Here is a 16691-nt window from a genome sequence, read left to right on the forward strand (position 1 = left end):
AAATGTGATACATGTTTATATCAAAATTGGAAAAAGGGAAAGCAAAAAAAAAAAAAAAAAGGAAATACAAGAACACCATAATCTAGTGGCAGCACTCTAGCGATAAATCAGCCACGTGGTGGAAGAGGAAAGTTGATGTCACTGTTTCGGTTTTTCGTATTCCCCCATCCCCTTCTGCACAGCTGTTAGCAGAAGAGAAGAGCATCTCTGCTCGCTATGCCGAAGAGCGGGACCGGGCCGAAGCCGAGGCCAGAGAGAAAGAAACCAAAGCCCTGTCACTGGCCCGGGCCCTCGAGGAAGCCCTGGAGGCCAAGGAGGAGTTTGAGAGGCAGAACAAGCAGCTCCGAGCAGACATGGAAGACCTCATGAGCTCCAAAGATGATGTGGGAAAAAACGTAAGTCGCCTGGTGGGCTCCACACTTCCGCACGGGAGAGTATCCCAGGGGCCTGGGCCTTCACACGGGAGCAGGCGACTCCTCAGGGGAGCCTGAAGGACCTGGGAATGCACAGCCCAGCAGCAAAGCCATCTAGGAGTGTTTTGGCCTGTGTATGCATACGGGGTTCAGGTCTTCTGGGACTGCTGTGAGGTTTTCTGCAGTCTCCCCCCAGCACTGGCTGGAGGTGAACATGTTTCTTCTCGTCCTTTCACTGCCCTCCCTGCTGCAGCCTGCATCCTGGCAGGAGGGCCTTTCAACAAAAGGTTTCATGGTTCTGCCGTCCCAGGTAGTTATCAAACATGAGGTGAGTGGGGACCTGGAGAGGAGGAGGAGGGAATGGCAGCTCCCTCTGACCTGGTTCTTCCCAGGGAGGCCCCATTGTTTTCTTTGAGAGCTTCAGTAGCTTTGGGGGCTTATCCACAGCTTGGAAGCTTCTGTGGCAGTTTTTCTTTCCATTGCATACATCTTCCACAACAGCTGCCATATTTATTTACCCTACGTCTCTCCCTTAGTGTATGACGTGTTGAAGATAGCAAAACAAACCCAGGCCTGGTATCAAAGGCAAGATTCCCTGGCTCCTCCACAGGCTTCCATTCTGACCATGGGAAGCCACTTAAGCTTTTGAAGCCTAAGTTTCCTTATCTGCCAGATGGACATTATACTTGCCCAATTTCATGAAGTTACTGCATCTGCTTTGAAAAGCACACAAAGTCCTCTAAAAAGGCAGGATCTCATTTTCATGTGCTATGGGCCATCTGGCCACATCATAAGTCAGCGAAGGTGGTCCCACCTTTCTGCTGGGTCTCCTACAACTTGGCGCCCAGGGACTAGCCCCATGGACAAAAAGAGGCCACTGAAAGTAGAAGTGGCCATGGTTACACAGTGAAATGTGGAGAGAGAACTCTACAGTTGATTTCATGTTCGTTTTCTGTAGCATCAACACTCACATGTTGATCCCACAAACAGGTCTTTTGTGCCTACTGAGCACCAGACACTGTAGAAATGGACCTTCCTCCTGTCCTAAGATTCCCCGTGAGAACTGCAGTGGTCCTGGACCCCAGAGGGAGTGCACAGCAGCACCAAGGCCTCCCTCCAAAGGCTGCTGCGAGGGTCAAAGGGCACAGGAGATGGAGCTCTCAGCACAGTGCTTGGCACAGAGAATGAGGGAAATGGTGCTGGGGGCATCTTTGTCCAGAGAAAGATCAAGGCCTGTGTACTGTGCCCTGCTTCTTAGGCCTAAGCCACCCTAATAATCAGCAGTTTCCACATGTGCTTTTCAATACGAATGATCTTCTCTACAGCAAGAAGAGATGTACTGTTGTACTTGTTCCTCACAGACAGCAGGCAAGGAGTCAGTCAACAGACAGGTTCCCTGACATGGCTGTTTCCTTTGTTCTTTGGCTCACTGAAGAGCTGTCAGCTTAAAGGTCATCAGAGGAGGATGACCAGAGAACACGTGGGAATAAAGACATCCGCACTGTAGTTCTGAACTGCATACACTGAAATGGAGAATAGCAGCAGCCTTCAGGGGAGAGGGAAGGATGTGTATGCATGTGGCAGGGGGCCGGCCCAGGGGGACCAAAGTGGCCAGCATGCCACGCCTGGGCCTGTAAAACAGTAAGACTGCTGTTCTTCATATGTGCCTCCACCCCAGTCAACTCTTTCCTGATGCTTCGGTGGTTTAGGTTCACGAACTTGAAAAATCCAAACGGGCCCTGGAGCAGCAGGTAGAGGAAATGAGGACCCAGCTGGAGGAGCTGGAAGACGAACTCCAGGCCACGGAAGATGCCAAGCTTCGTCTGGAGGTCAACATGCAGGCCATGAAGGCGCAGTTCGAGAGAGACCTGCAAACCAGGGATGAGCAGAATGAAGAGAAGAAGCGGCTGCTGATCAAACAGGTAGGGCAGAGGGTGCGGCCTCCACAAGGGATGCAGGCTCTCAAAGCCCAGCTCTGGGTCAGTATCCTGTTCATTCGTGTTAGAACACATCTGAGTAAACACAGAGTAACACATAGAGTAAAATGAATTTATTTGGTCATTTGAGAATTTTATTATTTAAATTTTATTGTAATTAGTTTAGGTTTTTCTATTTCTCAGTATCATTGCTGCTTACAAGCCAGACACTTATCAGTCAGAAAGCCCTCAGTGGACTCCCAAAGGAATCCGTGGTTAGGTTCAAGTTCCTTGTCTTAGAACATGGGTATAGGAAAGAATTGATGCATCCCAGACACGGTGATTCGGCAGATGTCTGTGGTTCAGATTCCAAGTCCTAATAATTAGATCACTCTTCAAAAGGAAAAAGAGCAGATATTTAAATTTGTCCTTTTATAAAGTTGCTATCCATGTATAAGTTGTATACTTTTCTGAATGTATATTAGACACTTTTCTGCATATATGTTAAATTTCTAGTCTAAAACTTTACTTTAAAAATGAATTGTGGGTATTTTGCCAGTCCCTTCCAGTTCATGGCAGTAAGTTTTGGATTTGGGGTGTGTGTGTGTGTGTGTGTTTTCAGACGGAGTCTCGCTCTGTCACCCAGGCTGGAGTGCAGTGGCACAATCTTGGCTCACTGCAACCTCTGCCTCCCAGGTTGAAGTGATTCTCCTGTCTCAGCCTCCCAAGTAGCTGGGACCACAGACACACGCCACCATGCCCAGCTAATTTTTGTATTTTTAGTAGAGATGGGATTTGATCGTGTTGGCCAGGCTGGTCTCAAACTCCTGGACTCAGGTGATCTGCCTGCCTTGGCCTTCCAAAGTGCTGGGATTACAGGCATGAGCCACCATGCCCGGCCAGATTTGGAATTACTGAATTTTGCTTTATTTTGTTATTTTCGCTCCACTAATTATTGATCATTTATTGCTGGATAAGAAATTACCCCAAACTTAACAAATTATTGCAAACTGTGACAACATTTTTGTCAGTTTCTGTGGGTGAGGAATTGGGAAGCAGTTGAGTCAGTGGTTCTGGTACAGTAAGGACCTCGGCCCTGGCTGCATAATCCGAAGGCCTGACCGGGGCTGGAGGAGCGTGCCAAACTGACTCACACACATGGTGTCAGCAGGAGGCCTCAGCAGCTCACCACATGGGCCTCCTGAGTGTCCTGGAGGGAGCTTCAGGAGAGTGAGAGATCCAAAAGAAAGCAAGCAAGGAGGAAGCTTCCGGGCCTTTTATGACCTAATCTCCCAAGTCTCATGTGATCACTTGTTTATTCTGTTTATTAGAAGCAAGTCACTAAGTCTGGCCCACATTCAAGAGGAGATTATGCTCCAACTCTTTAAGGTGGAGAGTATTAAAGAATTTGTAGAAATTTTTTTAAACCACACTTTGAAATTCATGTAAGTGGCTCTACATTAGGAGCCTTCTGCTATCCTGTGCCTTGAGGTACAGCCCCAGGTCTCTGCAGAACACAGCAAGCAGATGACGAGCACCTCTGCCCTATGCGGAAGCAGCTGCCCTGCTCCTCCTCTCCCATGCCAACCCCTGCAGAGCAGCAGCAGCGGTGGCCTTGTTTCTCCCCTTTGGAGAGGACCAGTGGAGCCACCACTCCGTCAAGCCTTGGTGCCTCCATACCAGCTCCCACACCAGCCATCATCCTCTTTGCAGGAAGCGGAAGGTTGTGAAGGCAGGGACCTTTCTTTGCTCGCTGAGCCTCCAGCTGCTACTGCACTACATAGGGTGCAGGTATTTATTAAGGTATTTATGACCTATACCTTAATAAATACATGATGAAACATTCATTTATGGCTGAATAAGTGGAAGAAGCAGGACAGGTTGGGAAGACCATGTCAAGGCAATGACACACAGTCCCTGTGGACTCATGGGCTGATAAGGTGTGGAGCTCAACAGCTCTGTGTCTGGTCCTCGTCATTGGTGACAGAGGCGTTAGGATTTGGTTTAAGGACTCCAGAGCACCTTCTTCTGAGCATCCCTCACACAGTGTGAGCACAGTTCCCCATCCCCACTGCACACTAGGAGGCTGAGTGAAGAGTGCCACAGAGTGAGTGAGTGGCTGACAGCTGTGTCCACCTCGGTTTCCAGCCCACATCTTACTCGTCCTCACTCTCCCATCTGCCTGCTCCAGAGCAGGCCTTCATTTTGTCCCTCCTCCATTGGACAGCTTTGACTGCTCCCCCCTTTCCTGCTGATCAAAGGCAGTTTCTGCCTGGTTCTGACACCCCTGCAACATGGCCATGCCCCATGTCCTCACAGCTCTAGGAAACAGGAATGCCCGCTTAGTCTTCTGTACCTCTTAGCAACCACCCCATGCCCGCTCTGTGCCTACCCCAGCCTTTATTACATGGTTACCGTATTGTCTTGGGTTTTTCCATCTTGGCTTCATCTACACCGAGCTCAGGTCACTGGCTGCCTTCTCGCATGCCCTCGTAGCAGTCAGTGGGATGGTTTGTACTAGGTGGTGGTGTTTAAAGACCCCTTTGAACAAAATTCAGCTACTGTGGTTTTCTGTTGATAGTAACTGTTTGTTTGGTAACAGAGACCTCTACAGAGTAACAGAAGTTTCCACTCACCCGAGTAACCAGAGCCCCCCACTTGAGAACAGTCTGCCTGTTCTGCGAGCAGATACTTGGATGTAACCCAGCATAACCCGATGTTGTCCATTAGGTGCGGGAGCTCGAGGCGGAGCTGGAGGATGAGAGGAAACAGCGGGCGCTTGCTGTCGCTTCAAAGAAAAAGATGGAGATAGACCTGAAGGACCTCGAAGCCCAAATCGAGGCTGCGAACAAAGCTCGGGATGAGGTGATTAAGCAGCTCCGCAAGCTCCAGGTATGTGCCTCCACCCATGGAGTCTCTGGATGGCACCACGTGACCTGTGTGGCTTTTACACAGAGTCCAGCAATGAAGCTGGGGGGCACAGCACCGCTGTCAGCGTGGCCAGTGGTGGGGCAGCAGGCCATAAAGAGAGTGCTTGTGTGTCCGCTGTGTCCACAGGAGATACTTGAATGCACTTAGCAACACAGTTGGGGTGGAGGCATCATGCCGGCCTCCTGTGGCCCTGAGAGCCTCTGGCAATGCTTAAAACCCACTCTTCCTCACCTCGAGAGGAGGGTCATGTTGACCCAGCCCCTTAGTGCTGTAGCTTTTGTGATCTTTTTGGTCTGTTTTAATCGTCACTTTTTCTACCCAGATGATGTGCTAGTTTTCACTACCACAATGACAAGAAGTGATCTCTGCAAGAGTTCATGGTGTGAGCAGGCAGGCAGGGGGCCCTCACCTATAGGATGGATGGGAGCAACTTCTCAGGGGAACTGGTCCGTTAATGATGAAAACTTTTCCTTTGACCTTGTTGATACATCTTGAAAATTTAACAAAATATAAAGAAGAAATTTTTATGTACAAAGATCTTTAGCAGAAGTGTTGTTATTTATGATAGCAAAAATGGAAACCCCCTAAATGTCAATGGACTGCTAACCATCTAAGTGATGGGGGGTGTGGGGAATGATGGCCAGACTTAAATGAATGAAGGAAAATACGGTGTAGGACGGTTTGACTTGTAACTCTACACGTGTGTGTGTATACATTTTCACATACAGACATGTAGGCAGACATACTATACCTAGAAAAAAGTTTGGAGGGAAAGTCATCTCTGGATAATAGGTTGGTAGGAACTTGTTTCCATATGCTTTCTTTTTTTTTTTTTTTTTGAAGCTAAATATAAAGATTTTTTTGTTTGTTTTTTTTTTCCCAGAGATAAGAGTCTCAGTCTGCTACCCAGGGTGAAGTACGGTGGTGCAGTCATGGCTCACTGCAGCCTGGGCTCAAGATTTTTATTAGCTAATTACAAAAGTTATTAAGCTAATTAATTACAAAGAATATAAACTATAATACTGTGATTTTATTTAACAGCTTTATTGAAATATAGTTCACATACCACACAATTCGCCAGTTTAGTGTTTTCAGTGTTTTTTAGTTATTCATAGGCTTATTCAGCCATCACCACTATCAAATTTGGGGCATTTTGGTCTCTCCCAAAAGAATCCTCCACCCATTAGCTGTCACTCCCCATTCCCTGTATCCCTGCTGCATCCTGCGTTAATCAACTACTAATCTTTCAGTCTCTATAAATTTGCCTTTGTTCCATATTTCTTATCAGTGGAATCATATAATATGTGGCCTTTTGTGACTGGGTTTTCCACTTAGCATGATGTTTTCAAAGTTCATCCATGTAGCCACATAAACAAGTACCACACTCCTTTTTATTACTGAGTAACACTCTACTGTGTGGATACATCTACCACATTTTACTCATCTATCCCCCAGTTGGACATTTGGGTTGCTTCCATTTTTTTGACTTCTGAATAATGCCTCTATGAACATTCATATGCATTTGTGTGGACATGTGCTTTCAGTTTTCTCAGAAATATACCTAGGAGTGGAATTGAGCTGGGTTATATGGTACCTCTGTGTTTAACTTTGAGGAACTGCCAAACTGTTTCCCACAGTCACTGCAGTTTTACGTTCCTACCAGCTATGTATGAGGGTTCCAATTTCTCCACATCTTGTCAACATTTGTTATTGTCCATCTTTTGATTGTAACCGAGTGTGAAGTGACATTTCATTGTGGCTTTTATTTTTATTTCTCTAATGACTAATGAGGTTAAACAGCTGAGCTCTCTTTTAATTATTGAGCTGAAACAATTCTGTATTCTGCATATAAATTCTTTATGAGTAAATGATTTCCACACCTGCCTTAGCTTGTTAATTTCTGCCACCAAAAAAAAAAAAAAAAAGCCAGCTTGGGTTTTGATAGTTTATTGTGTTGATGTGTAGATCAATTTGGAGAGTATTGCTATTTTAACAATATTAAGTCTTCTGGTCTACAAACATGGATAATCTTTCCATTTATTTAGATCTTTTTTATTTTTTTCAGTGACATTTTGTAGTTCTTGGTATACAAGTCTTTCACTTTTTTTCTTTATACCTAAGTTTATATTCTTTTGATGCTATTATAAATGTAATTGCTTTATTTTGAATGTTCATAGTTGGTGTATAGAAATATAATTGATGTTTGTATGTTGATCTTGTATCCCGCAATCTTGCTGAACTCATCAATTAGTTCTTGTGGGCTTTCTTTTCTTTTACTGTCCATATTACCAGCAGTTCTAATTCTTTCAGTGTCTTCCTTAAGATTTTCTATATACAATATCAGATCATCTGCAAATTGAACTAGTTTTACTTCTTCCTTTCCAATCTGGATATCTTTTATTTCTTTATCTTGCCTAATTAATTACCCTGGCTAGAATCTCTATTGCATTGTTAAGTAGAAGTGGCAAGATCGGACATCCTTGTCTTGTTGCTCATCTTTTAGAGGGAAAGCATTTGGTCATTGATCCTTAAGTATGATATTGGCTGTCAGTTTTTCATTGATGCCCTTAATCAGAGTTGAAGAAATTTCCTTCTGTTCATAGCTTGTTGAGTATTTTTATATTGAAAGGGTATTAGATTTTGTCAAGTGCTTCTTCAGCATTTATTGTGATGATCATATGGTTACATTAATTCATTTTTGGTTGTCAAACCAACCTTGCATTCCTCAGATAGATCCTGCTTGGTCATGGTGTATAATCCTTTTTACATGTTGCCAGATTCAGTTTGCTACTATTCTGTTGAAGATTTTTGCATTTGTATTCATAAGGGATTTCATTTTGATCTGTAGTTTTCTTATGATATCCTTGTCATTCCCATATACTTTTATATTTACAATGAATGTATATTACTTTTATAATCTAGAAAAAAAAATACCATGTTTACAAGCTAAGAATGGGGCCAGGCACCGCAGCTCACACTTGTAATCAGGAGGAATGCTTGAGGCCTTGAGTTTGAGATCAGCCTGGGCAACACAGCCAGGGCTCATCTCTAAAAAAAATTTTTTTTTAACTAAAACTAAGAATGTAAACCACCCCAAAACCTTCTTATTTAATCTTAGGCTCAGATGAAGGATTACCAACGTGAATTAGAAGAAGCTCGTGCATCCAGAGATGAGATTTTTGCTCAATCCAAAGAGAGTGAAAAGAAATTGAAGAGTCTGGAAGCAGAAATCCTTCAATTGCAGGAGGTTGGTTTGTTACTTATTCATCCATTTGTTCAACAAATATATTTGCCCTTGAAATTTTTCCAAGATCAAAAAAAAGTTAATATATTTGTAGCCCACTGTAATGTCAGTATACATTTTTGTTTTTTATTTTTTTAAGTATCCATTTTTAATATGGTCCTCAACCTTCTTGTTGCTTCAGTTTGGAAACAGAAAGTTATCACTTCGACACTGCTCACATATATTCCTCTACCTGGCAAAAGACAAAGGAGCTGATGAGTAGCTTTTCAGGCCACCTTCTTGGCCTGTTCCCATGTGCAGGAAAGGGAAGTGTTGATAAGCACGAGAACTGTGTAACTCCAACCTTGGTGATGCAAAATTGCCTTGTTTTTACACAGAAGCACTACTCATGTGATAACTTAAAAGGAGAGAAGTTTGTTTCATTGAATTCCTGTTATTCCTTCATTTATCTTTTTTGTAAGTTCTCATGAAGCAGAGACTGATAAAGTGTTGCATATAGGAACTGTAACAGTGCGAGGCACACTTAAATATACACATTACCGTATAAATGATGGATAATCAAAATTTCTTCAAACCTGAAAAGGTAAGTTAAATGTTATTATCAGTTAATACGAAAAAACTCCCAATACAAACATAAATATTGGATAAAATATTAGCAAAGGCAGAGTTGAGCTTGCAAGAAAGGAGGACGGCTCTCTAGGTGTCAGGAATGAACAAGGAACTCAAAACCAGATCAGTAAACACGGAGCCGACCCTGAGAGAGAACCTGAGAGCCAGCTTCAAGAGGTTTTCATCCTGCTGTCCTCTATCTCACCATTTTTTGCTCCTTTTTTTCCTGACTTCTTGAGTTGGACACTTAGCTCATCAGCTTTCAAGCTTCTTGTCTAATATGTTTATAAAATACTGTAAATTCCCCTCTAAGATCGGTTTTCATCATGTTCCATAAATTTTGATGTGGAATAATTTCATTATCATGTAATTCTAAATTTTTCTAATTTCTATTATGGTTTCTTCTTCATCCTGTGAATAATTTAAGCTTGCGGTTTAAATTTCCAAATGTATGGCATTTGCTTGTTTTTTAAGTTGATTTCTAGTTTTATCACATTGTGGTCAGAGAATGCTGAGAAAGAGCTCTGGGACGTAGAACACGTTAGTTTTTATAAGTGTTCCGTGTGTACTTAAAAATGATGCATGTTCATCAATGAAGTAGGTGTGTAAGCTCTATGTATCCATCATGGAGTTGATTGGTGAGATCCCCAAATGCTCATTTCCCCAAAGGCGATGTGGCTGTTGGAGCCTGCCTCCTAGAGAGCGCTCCTGGGCCATTACCCAACTGTCCAAGAGGCATTCTCTGTACCACACTGTTTTTTCTGAAAGTGTCTCTTTCAGACTCTCAGGCAAGGCCTGACTCACACTGCATTAGGGAGAAGAGACTGAGCTGGAAAGCTGGCCCTGCCCTTCCCCCTATTTCTGACACTTTTCCTTCCCTCAAACACCTCCGTTCATCTGGCTTAGAGGCTCCGGGGTCCCTTCCTTTCTCCCGTGGGTCCCTCAGTCTGCCTAGAGCCCCACCCCCAAGCCAGTGGACAGTGAGTGTTTCATAGGCCCAAGAAGACAAAACACCAGAGGCCAGATGGTAGAGCTGTCTGGAGTCAGTGGCCCTGGGATCAGGCCTGGAACATCCGTCAGCTGCCTCTTTTTCCTTCCTGACTCCCACCCTGCCCTGTGTGCCAGGATGTGCTAGAACCCAGGCCTGTCAGAGGACCTTCAGCCTACACTCATGTAAGGCAGGTGCACGTGCTGGAGCAGACAGAGGAGCTCCCGTGCAGCCCTGCTCCTAAGACACCTTCAAGGTGTGCTCTTGCCAAATGTGGCATCTTTTGGAAGGGGCAGCTGTTGGGAAGAGCCCTGGACAGGGAGTCGGAACCCTGACTTTTTGCTGCTGACTAACCTTGGGACTTTGGGCCAGTATCTTCATCCAGGTGGGCCTCAGTTCCCTCACTTATAAGATAAATGCACCCTTGACTCCTTTCCATGGCAAATCATCCTTCCAAAGAAGTTTGTGGAAAGGCAGCCATCAGGCAGTTCCTCCCGTGGGCTGGCAGGCACAGGGCTGTCCCCATTGTCCTGCCCAGTCCTCTGAGAGCCCCCTGTGGAGCCACAGTCCCCTTCAAGAAAGAGGCCTTGCCCACCTTAGAGGCCCAGCTCTGCAAACACTTGAGCCCCTGCGGAGGCCCCCACCTGCCTCCTCTCCATGGGAGCGTTGATCCTTGTTGCGGCACAGCTGCCTGGATCCGCACTGGTCTGTGCAGCCAGCGTCCTTGATCTCAAAGTGTTTATGTGAAAGATACTTCAGGGCCATAAGTTGGTATAGCTCATGTTTCTTAGGGTTCAGTGTTTATATAAAGTACATGCTCAGTTTATATTAAGAAGCACCAGCTTTCCAAGAAGGGCAGGAACACAGCCACCTCTTACGTTGGAGGTGACAGCAAAGCCCTTATGGCAATGAAGACTTTCCTCTGGACATCTGTGTGTCAGATGCTGACACCACACACCACCTGGCTGGCCTGCACCGAGCAGATTTTCTTGCCAGTTTAATTTCTCAAATCTAAATGACAGCTTGAGGTGCAGGTAAACAGTGACAGGAGCAAGGTCGCTGTAGCTCCAGGCACTGTCAGATTCCACAGGTGAGGAAACTATTCACAGCCAGAGCTTAACGCAGTCTCCACTGCTTAGGAACTTGCCTCATCTGAGCGAGCCCGCCGACACGCCGAGCAGGAGAGAGATGAGCTGGCGGACGAGATCACCAACAGCGCCTCTGGCAAGTGAGTCTCCCACGGCCGGAGGTGGGTTCTTCGCCCTCAGGCACGCGCACTGCTGAGAAGGCTGGAGGTGTCCACGCACCTGGCATCAGCGGGTGGTTTGCTCCTCCCTCGCTGGGCCTGGGCTGCCTCAGCCATGGTACCCCGTGCCAGTCCTGCCGAGCCCTGCACACCGCAGGTGGGAGCCGTGGTGTGCACTAACGGGCACTGCACCCGTGCCAGTCCTGCCAAGCCCTGCACACCGCAGGGGGGAGCCGTGGGGTGCGCCAACGGGCACTGCAGGCCTTCACTTTCCAGCTAGCTTTGGCAAGCAGGTTCCTCAGATAGGACCTTTCTCTGAATTCATTTTTTCGTTAAAAGTCATTATCTTTTTTTCCAATTCAGTTGATTTCTCCACTTAATTACTGAACTGAACGTCCATCATGCGCCTTTTTGAACATGCCATCATGAGTAGTTAGAATTTGATTCTCAGTGCATTGGAAACCACTGAAGAGTTTCAGCGGTGGGGAGGCTGGGGTCGTGCTTGCGTTTTGAAAGCGACTCTGGCTGTTGTCTGTGGAGAACAGCTGGAGAGAGGCAGGCAGGGCAGCGGGAGGCCACCCGGCAGTCCAGGTGAGAGATGACAGGCCTGCATCTGGGTGGTGGCAGCGGGGGAGGGTGTTTGGAAGTGTCATCAGTGGGACCTACTGATGGATTCAGGGATGAGTGCAGGGGAAAGAGAAAATTCAGGATGGCTGCTCAGGTTTCCAGCAACAGGGTGGGTGGAGGAGCCTTCCCTGAGGCTCCCGTGCTGTGCTGAGCTGGGATTGAACCGTCCCCTCCTCCTCTCCCCGCCAGGTCCGCGCTGCTGGATGAGAAGCGGCGTCTGGAAGCTCGGATCGCACAGCTGGAGGAGGAGCTGGAAGAGGAGCAGAGCAACATGGAGCTGCTCAACGACCGCTTCCGCAAGACCACTCTACAGGTGGCCCATGCAGGAGCCCGTCACCCAGGGAGGGCTGTGCCACCCCTCAGGCACAAGTGACTAAACTCCTCTCTCCTCTCTAGGTGGACACACTGAACGCCGAGCTAGCAGCCGAGCGCAGCGCCGCCCAGAAGAGTGACAATGCACGTCAGCAACTGGAGCGGCAGAACAAGGAGCTGAAGGCCAAGCTGCAGGAACTCGAGGGTGCTGTCAAGTCCAAGTTCAAGGCCACCATCTCAGCCCTGGAGGCCAAGATTGGGCAGCTGGAGGAGCAGCTTGAGCAGGAAGCCAAGTAAGAGGTTTTTGCTACCGTAAACCAAAACTTACCAACTAGGCTCAGTCAGAGACAAAACAGGCATGCCCCTTTCGGGGGGGCTCCCCACCACGTGGGCAGAGAACACATATAACCAGAGTGGGACACAGAAGTTGGTGTGAGCTGTGAGAGAAGAGCTGTGAGCATTCAGAGGCTGGGAGGACAGACGGCATCCGTGAACAGTCAGGGAAGGCTGGGCTTTAGGACGGCGCCCCAATTTCCTAGGCACCCTGAGTTTGCATCTCCTACCCAAAGTCGATTTCCCAAGCGTGTGGCATCCCATGAAATGCTAGTTTGCTGCCAGAGAACAAATGCAGTATGACACAAATCAGAGCCTTTCTTCTCCCCATAGAAGGGATTGCTTAACAGCTTTCATATTGTTGTATTAAAGCATTCTGAAATTGACGAGAAATTGTACAGTACAGCTGCTGGCAGGCATTTACAAAGCTATTAGGTCATAGCGCCCAGAGCCAGGGCAGACCTTCAGATTCACCCTCTTGCTGGGGAGCTTGGAGCCCAGAAATGCAGGGCTCGCGGCCAGAACCCTGCATCCTCCCCAGCCTCTCGTGCCAGGACTTCCCACTCCATTCTTTGGACTCCAGTGGGCTGAAGCAAACAATTAAGGGTTTGTTTCTAGTTGGAATTAACACCCTTTCAGCTGACTGTCTCTATCTACTTTTGCATAATATTTGTTAAGGAACAAAATAACTTTTTCTGTCTTCCATGGAGTCCTCCAAATAAGTTACCTCTCCTTCATATGGGACGACGTACATGCATCTGGAAACATGGATTTGTTTCACCTCTAACCAAAGAGGGAGTGTAGGGGGTTTGTTTTTGGGTTTTTTTTCAATGTGAGCTGCCAAAGCCCTCTACATCACAATAGGTAATTAGTAAATTATCAAGTGAAACAATCACTTAATAAATTGGGTTGTTTCTCAGGCTAAAAGTTTAGGTGATTAAACTAAGGATGGTGTCTTCAAAAGTCTATGTTCAGTATAACTGACAGGTAGATTGTATGTAACATTTGCTCTTTAGATCACTGTGTACAGGCCGGGTGCGCTGGCTCACGGCTGTAATCCCAGCACTTTGGGAGGCCAAGGCAGGCAGATCACCTGAGGTGAGGAGTTCGAGACCAGCCTGGCCAACGTAGTAAAACCCCGTCTCTGCTAAAAATACACAAATTAGCCCAGCGTGGTGGTGCACGCCTTGTAATCCCAGCTACTCAGGAGGCTGAGGCAGGAGAATTGCTTGAACCCAGGAGGCGGAGGTTGCAGCGAGCAGAGATGGCGCCACTGCACCCCAGCCTGGGCGACAGAGCAAGACTGCATCTCAAAAACAAACAAAGTAAGATAACTGAGTACAATGATTAATACCTGTGTACAGTAATTAACACCTACACGTGCGGGAATAATGCACTTATTCTACCTGTCACTGTTGAGGAATACATTAAAGGCAATTCTGATTTTGACCAGAAGGAAAGGTTTCAGCACATGAGTCATGAATTCTGGACAGAGAGGGCCATAATGCCTCCACCATGTGTCATCTTCCCAAAGAAAAGGGGCTTTAAAAAATATTTTTTCCCACACAAAATACCATTTCAAGAATTTCAATACTACTGTGACCACTTTCACAGGGAACGAGCAGCCGCCAACAAATTAGTCCGTCGCACTGAGAAGAAGCTGAAAGAAATCTTCATGCAGGTCGAGGATGAGCGTCGACACGCGGACCAGTATAAAGAGCAGGTACGCGAGGAAGTGCCTCCCTGGGAAGCGCGTGAGCAAAGGAACTGGTGGAGAATGAGCTGCTGGCACAACTGACCAGTGGAATTCAGGGCCCTCCCGATTCTGATGTTTCAGCTAACGTGGGCTGTTCCATGTTCCTGGTGGGCACTCCCAGTACCCGAGACACAGGAGGGCGGGGAGAGCAGGTCAGGAAGCAAGTTCAGTGAGGCCTGGACTGAACTGTAAAGCTCCTGCTTTCTCCACTAAATGTGTGCTTCGTGAGTACAGGGATTTCTGCCTGTTTTGCTCCCTGTTATCTCCCTAATGCCTAGTATAGTTCCTGGATATTGCTGGCAGTCATGAGATACTGGCTGGGTGTAGGGTGGGCACAGGAGATACTGAATAGAAAGTGAAGGGAAGACAAAGGTACTGCACGCTGCACCCGAGTGAGCTTCAGTGTCTGCATCCAGGCCCCCTTTTCTAAGTACACAGGGAATGTTCCGCAGGACTTTGAACTGTGGGTCAGGCCTGCCCTGATTGCAGCGTGGGCAGCTGTACCCTCCCTCCCGCTCCCTGCCCTCTGCCTGGTGAGACTTCACACTGCAGACACTGGCCAGAAAGGTGGATGGATCTGAGGATTTCACTGCCTTTGGCCCGAACCCTCCCCAACTTCATTCATTCAGTCAGGCAACCTGGCCTTCCCTTCCCACCCCCACCCTTGGGGCCTAGCAACACGGAGCACAGTTGAGGGTGGTGTGCACTGGACCCACGAGGCACTGACCAGTGCCTGTGTGGCTCAGGAATGAAGGGTCCAAAAGGGAGGCTCTTAGTTCTGTGGCATGTCATCCCAGGGTGGCTTTCTGCTTGAATCCGAGTCTAGTATCTGAGATGCCCATCCTTGAAAGGAGGTGTAAAGATGCATTGTACCATCTTCTGGGCTGGGGATTGTCCCACATTGCTGGTTCTTCCACATTTTGCAAGAATAGCAATTCCCTTTCAGTCCCCTAGGTCACGTGTGTGAAGATAGTAAACACTGTCATTTTTCTGCAGAAAACTCACTGGTAAAAACAGAGTCTTGAGTACTTTTTCATTTCTTTTGGCCTAGTGTGCTTTGTAGATGCTAGCTTTGCTGAGAGCGGCAGGCCGGTTACAGAGCCTCCGACCAGCCCCCAGGCACGCGTGTACATCCGTGTACACGCGTGCTCACAAGGGTAACAGGCAGAGCCCCACACTGCCACACTCAGGGTGCAGAGAGGCCGACACTGGATTCACCAGTTTGGTTTGTTTTGGTTCATGTACCCTCCCCAAGATGGAGAAGGCCAACGCTCGGATGAAGCAGCTTAAACGCCAGCTGGAGGAAGCAGAAGAAGAAGCGACGCGTGCCAACGCATCTCGGCGTAAACTCCAGCGGGAACTGGATGATGCCACCGAGGCCAACGAGGGCCTGAGCCGCGAGGTCAGCACCCTGAAGAACCGGCTGAGGTGAGCAGGCATGCGGCCCCGAGCTGACAGGCAGCTGCTTTGTGGGTTAGCTTAGGCTCGGGGTGCAGCTGGTCAGAGGAAGTTTACTTAGATCCATACCCAGTGACCCATTCTTTCTCCTGAACCACTTCATTTGAGATTTCTGACCTTTATAGTCGTCCTTGGGGAGAATAAAAGAGGAGGCGGCCCTACTCATTGCCAGTCACTAGAGGACCACACTAATCCACCACACCAGGCTGGAGCTGGGTCAGGCATCCATCCCCGTCCAGATATCCATTAGTGAAGTGAGCTCCCAGCCTCTCTTAAAAAGCAGGGCAGGAGCTCCTCCTGGGACCTGGTGCCATCAGCCCTCCTCAGCACCGTCCTCCTCACCACACTGGATCTGCTCTGTACCAGCGAGAGGGCGGAGCGTGAGAGAGCTATAGCTGAAGTCTCTGCCCCAGAAGACCAGGTCGGCGGCGGTTTCAGCACATCTGGCCAATGGGCAGATTTGGTGCATACCCTGCTTTTATACAGCCATCAAGCTAAGCATGGTTTCTACATTTTTAAATGGTTATAAAAACGCCAAAACAAAGAATATGCAACAGAGTCCCTATGTGGCCCACAAATCCTCAATAAAATATTTGCTATCTGGCTGATTCCCTGGTTAGCAGGTAGAGCTTGGCCTTAATCCGTCTTCCTTACCATTTCCATCACACAGTCCTAGGCTGAATCAAGTCCTCCCCAGTTCTCCAAGGACCCTGCTTCGCGTACTCTGCAGGCAGGGTTGTGGGAGAGGCAGAAAAGCACACAGTCCTTCCCCATCGTACCGCCACCCCCACAAGGTCGTGTGTCCGAGGAGGGGGTGCAAGGGGAAGGTTCCGTGGCATTGAGTGGTTGAACATATTG

The 16691-nt window shown here is 47.5% G+C and overlaps 1 protein-coding gene across 21 annotated transcripts in view; it reads left to right on the forward strand.

Moving 5' to 3' along the window:
• MYH10 (myosin heavy chain 10) overlaps positions 1–16691 on the forward strand; it is a 154464-nt gene that overhangs the window by 136099 nt on the left and 1674 nt on the right. For all 21 annotated transcript variants that reach the window (XM_063799771.1, XM_063799776.1, XM_009432768.5 and 18 more), the window contains 9 exons: positions 183–395; positions 2123–2335; positions 5060–5221; positions 8379–8507; positions 11241–11329; positions 12164–12287; positions 12371–12579; positions 14234–14342; positions 15631–15803. In XM_063799771.1, the coding sequence (XP_063655841.1) occupies positions 183–395; positions 2123–2335; positions 5060–5221; positions 8379–8507; positions 11241–11329; positions 12164–12287; positions 12371–12579; positions 14234–14342; positions 15631–15803 (1421 nt within the window). The remainder of the gene's footprint in view (positions 1–182; positions 396–2122; positions 2336–5059; positions 5222–8378; positions 8508–11240; positions 11330–12163; positions 12288–12370; positions 12580–14233; positions 14343–15630; positions 15804–16691) is intronic.

Source organism: Pan troglodytes, chromosome 19 (genome assembly GCF_028858775.2).
Source record: "Pan troglodytes isolate AG18354 chromosome 19, NHGRI_mPanTro3-v2.0_pri, whole genome shotgun sequence".
Classification (NCBI taxonomy): domain Eukaryota; kingdom Metazoa; phylum Chordata; class Mammalia; order Primates; family Hominidae; genus Pan; species Pan troglodytes.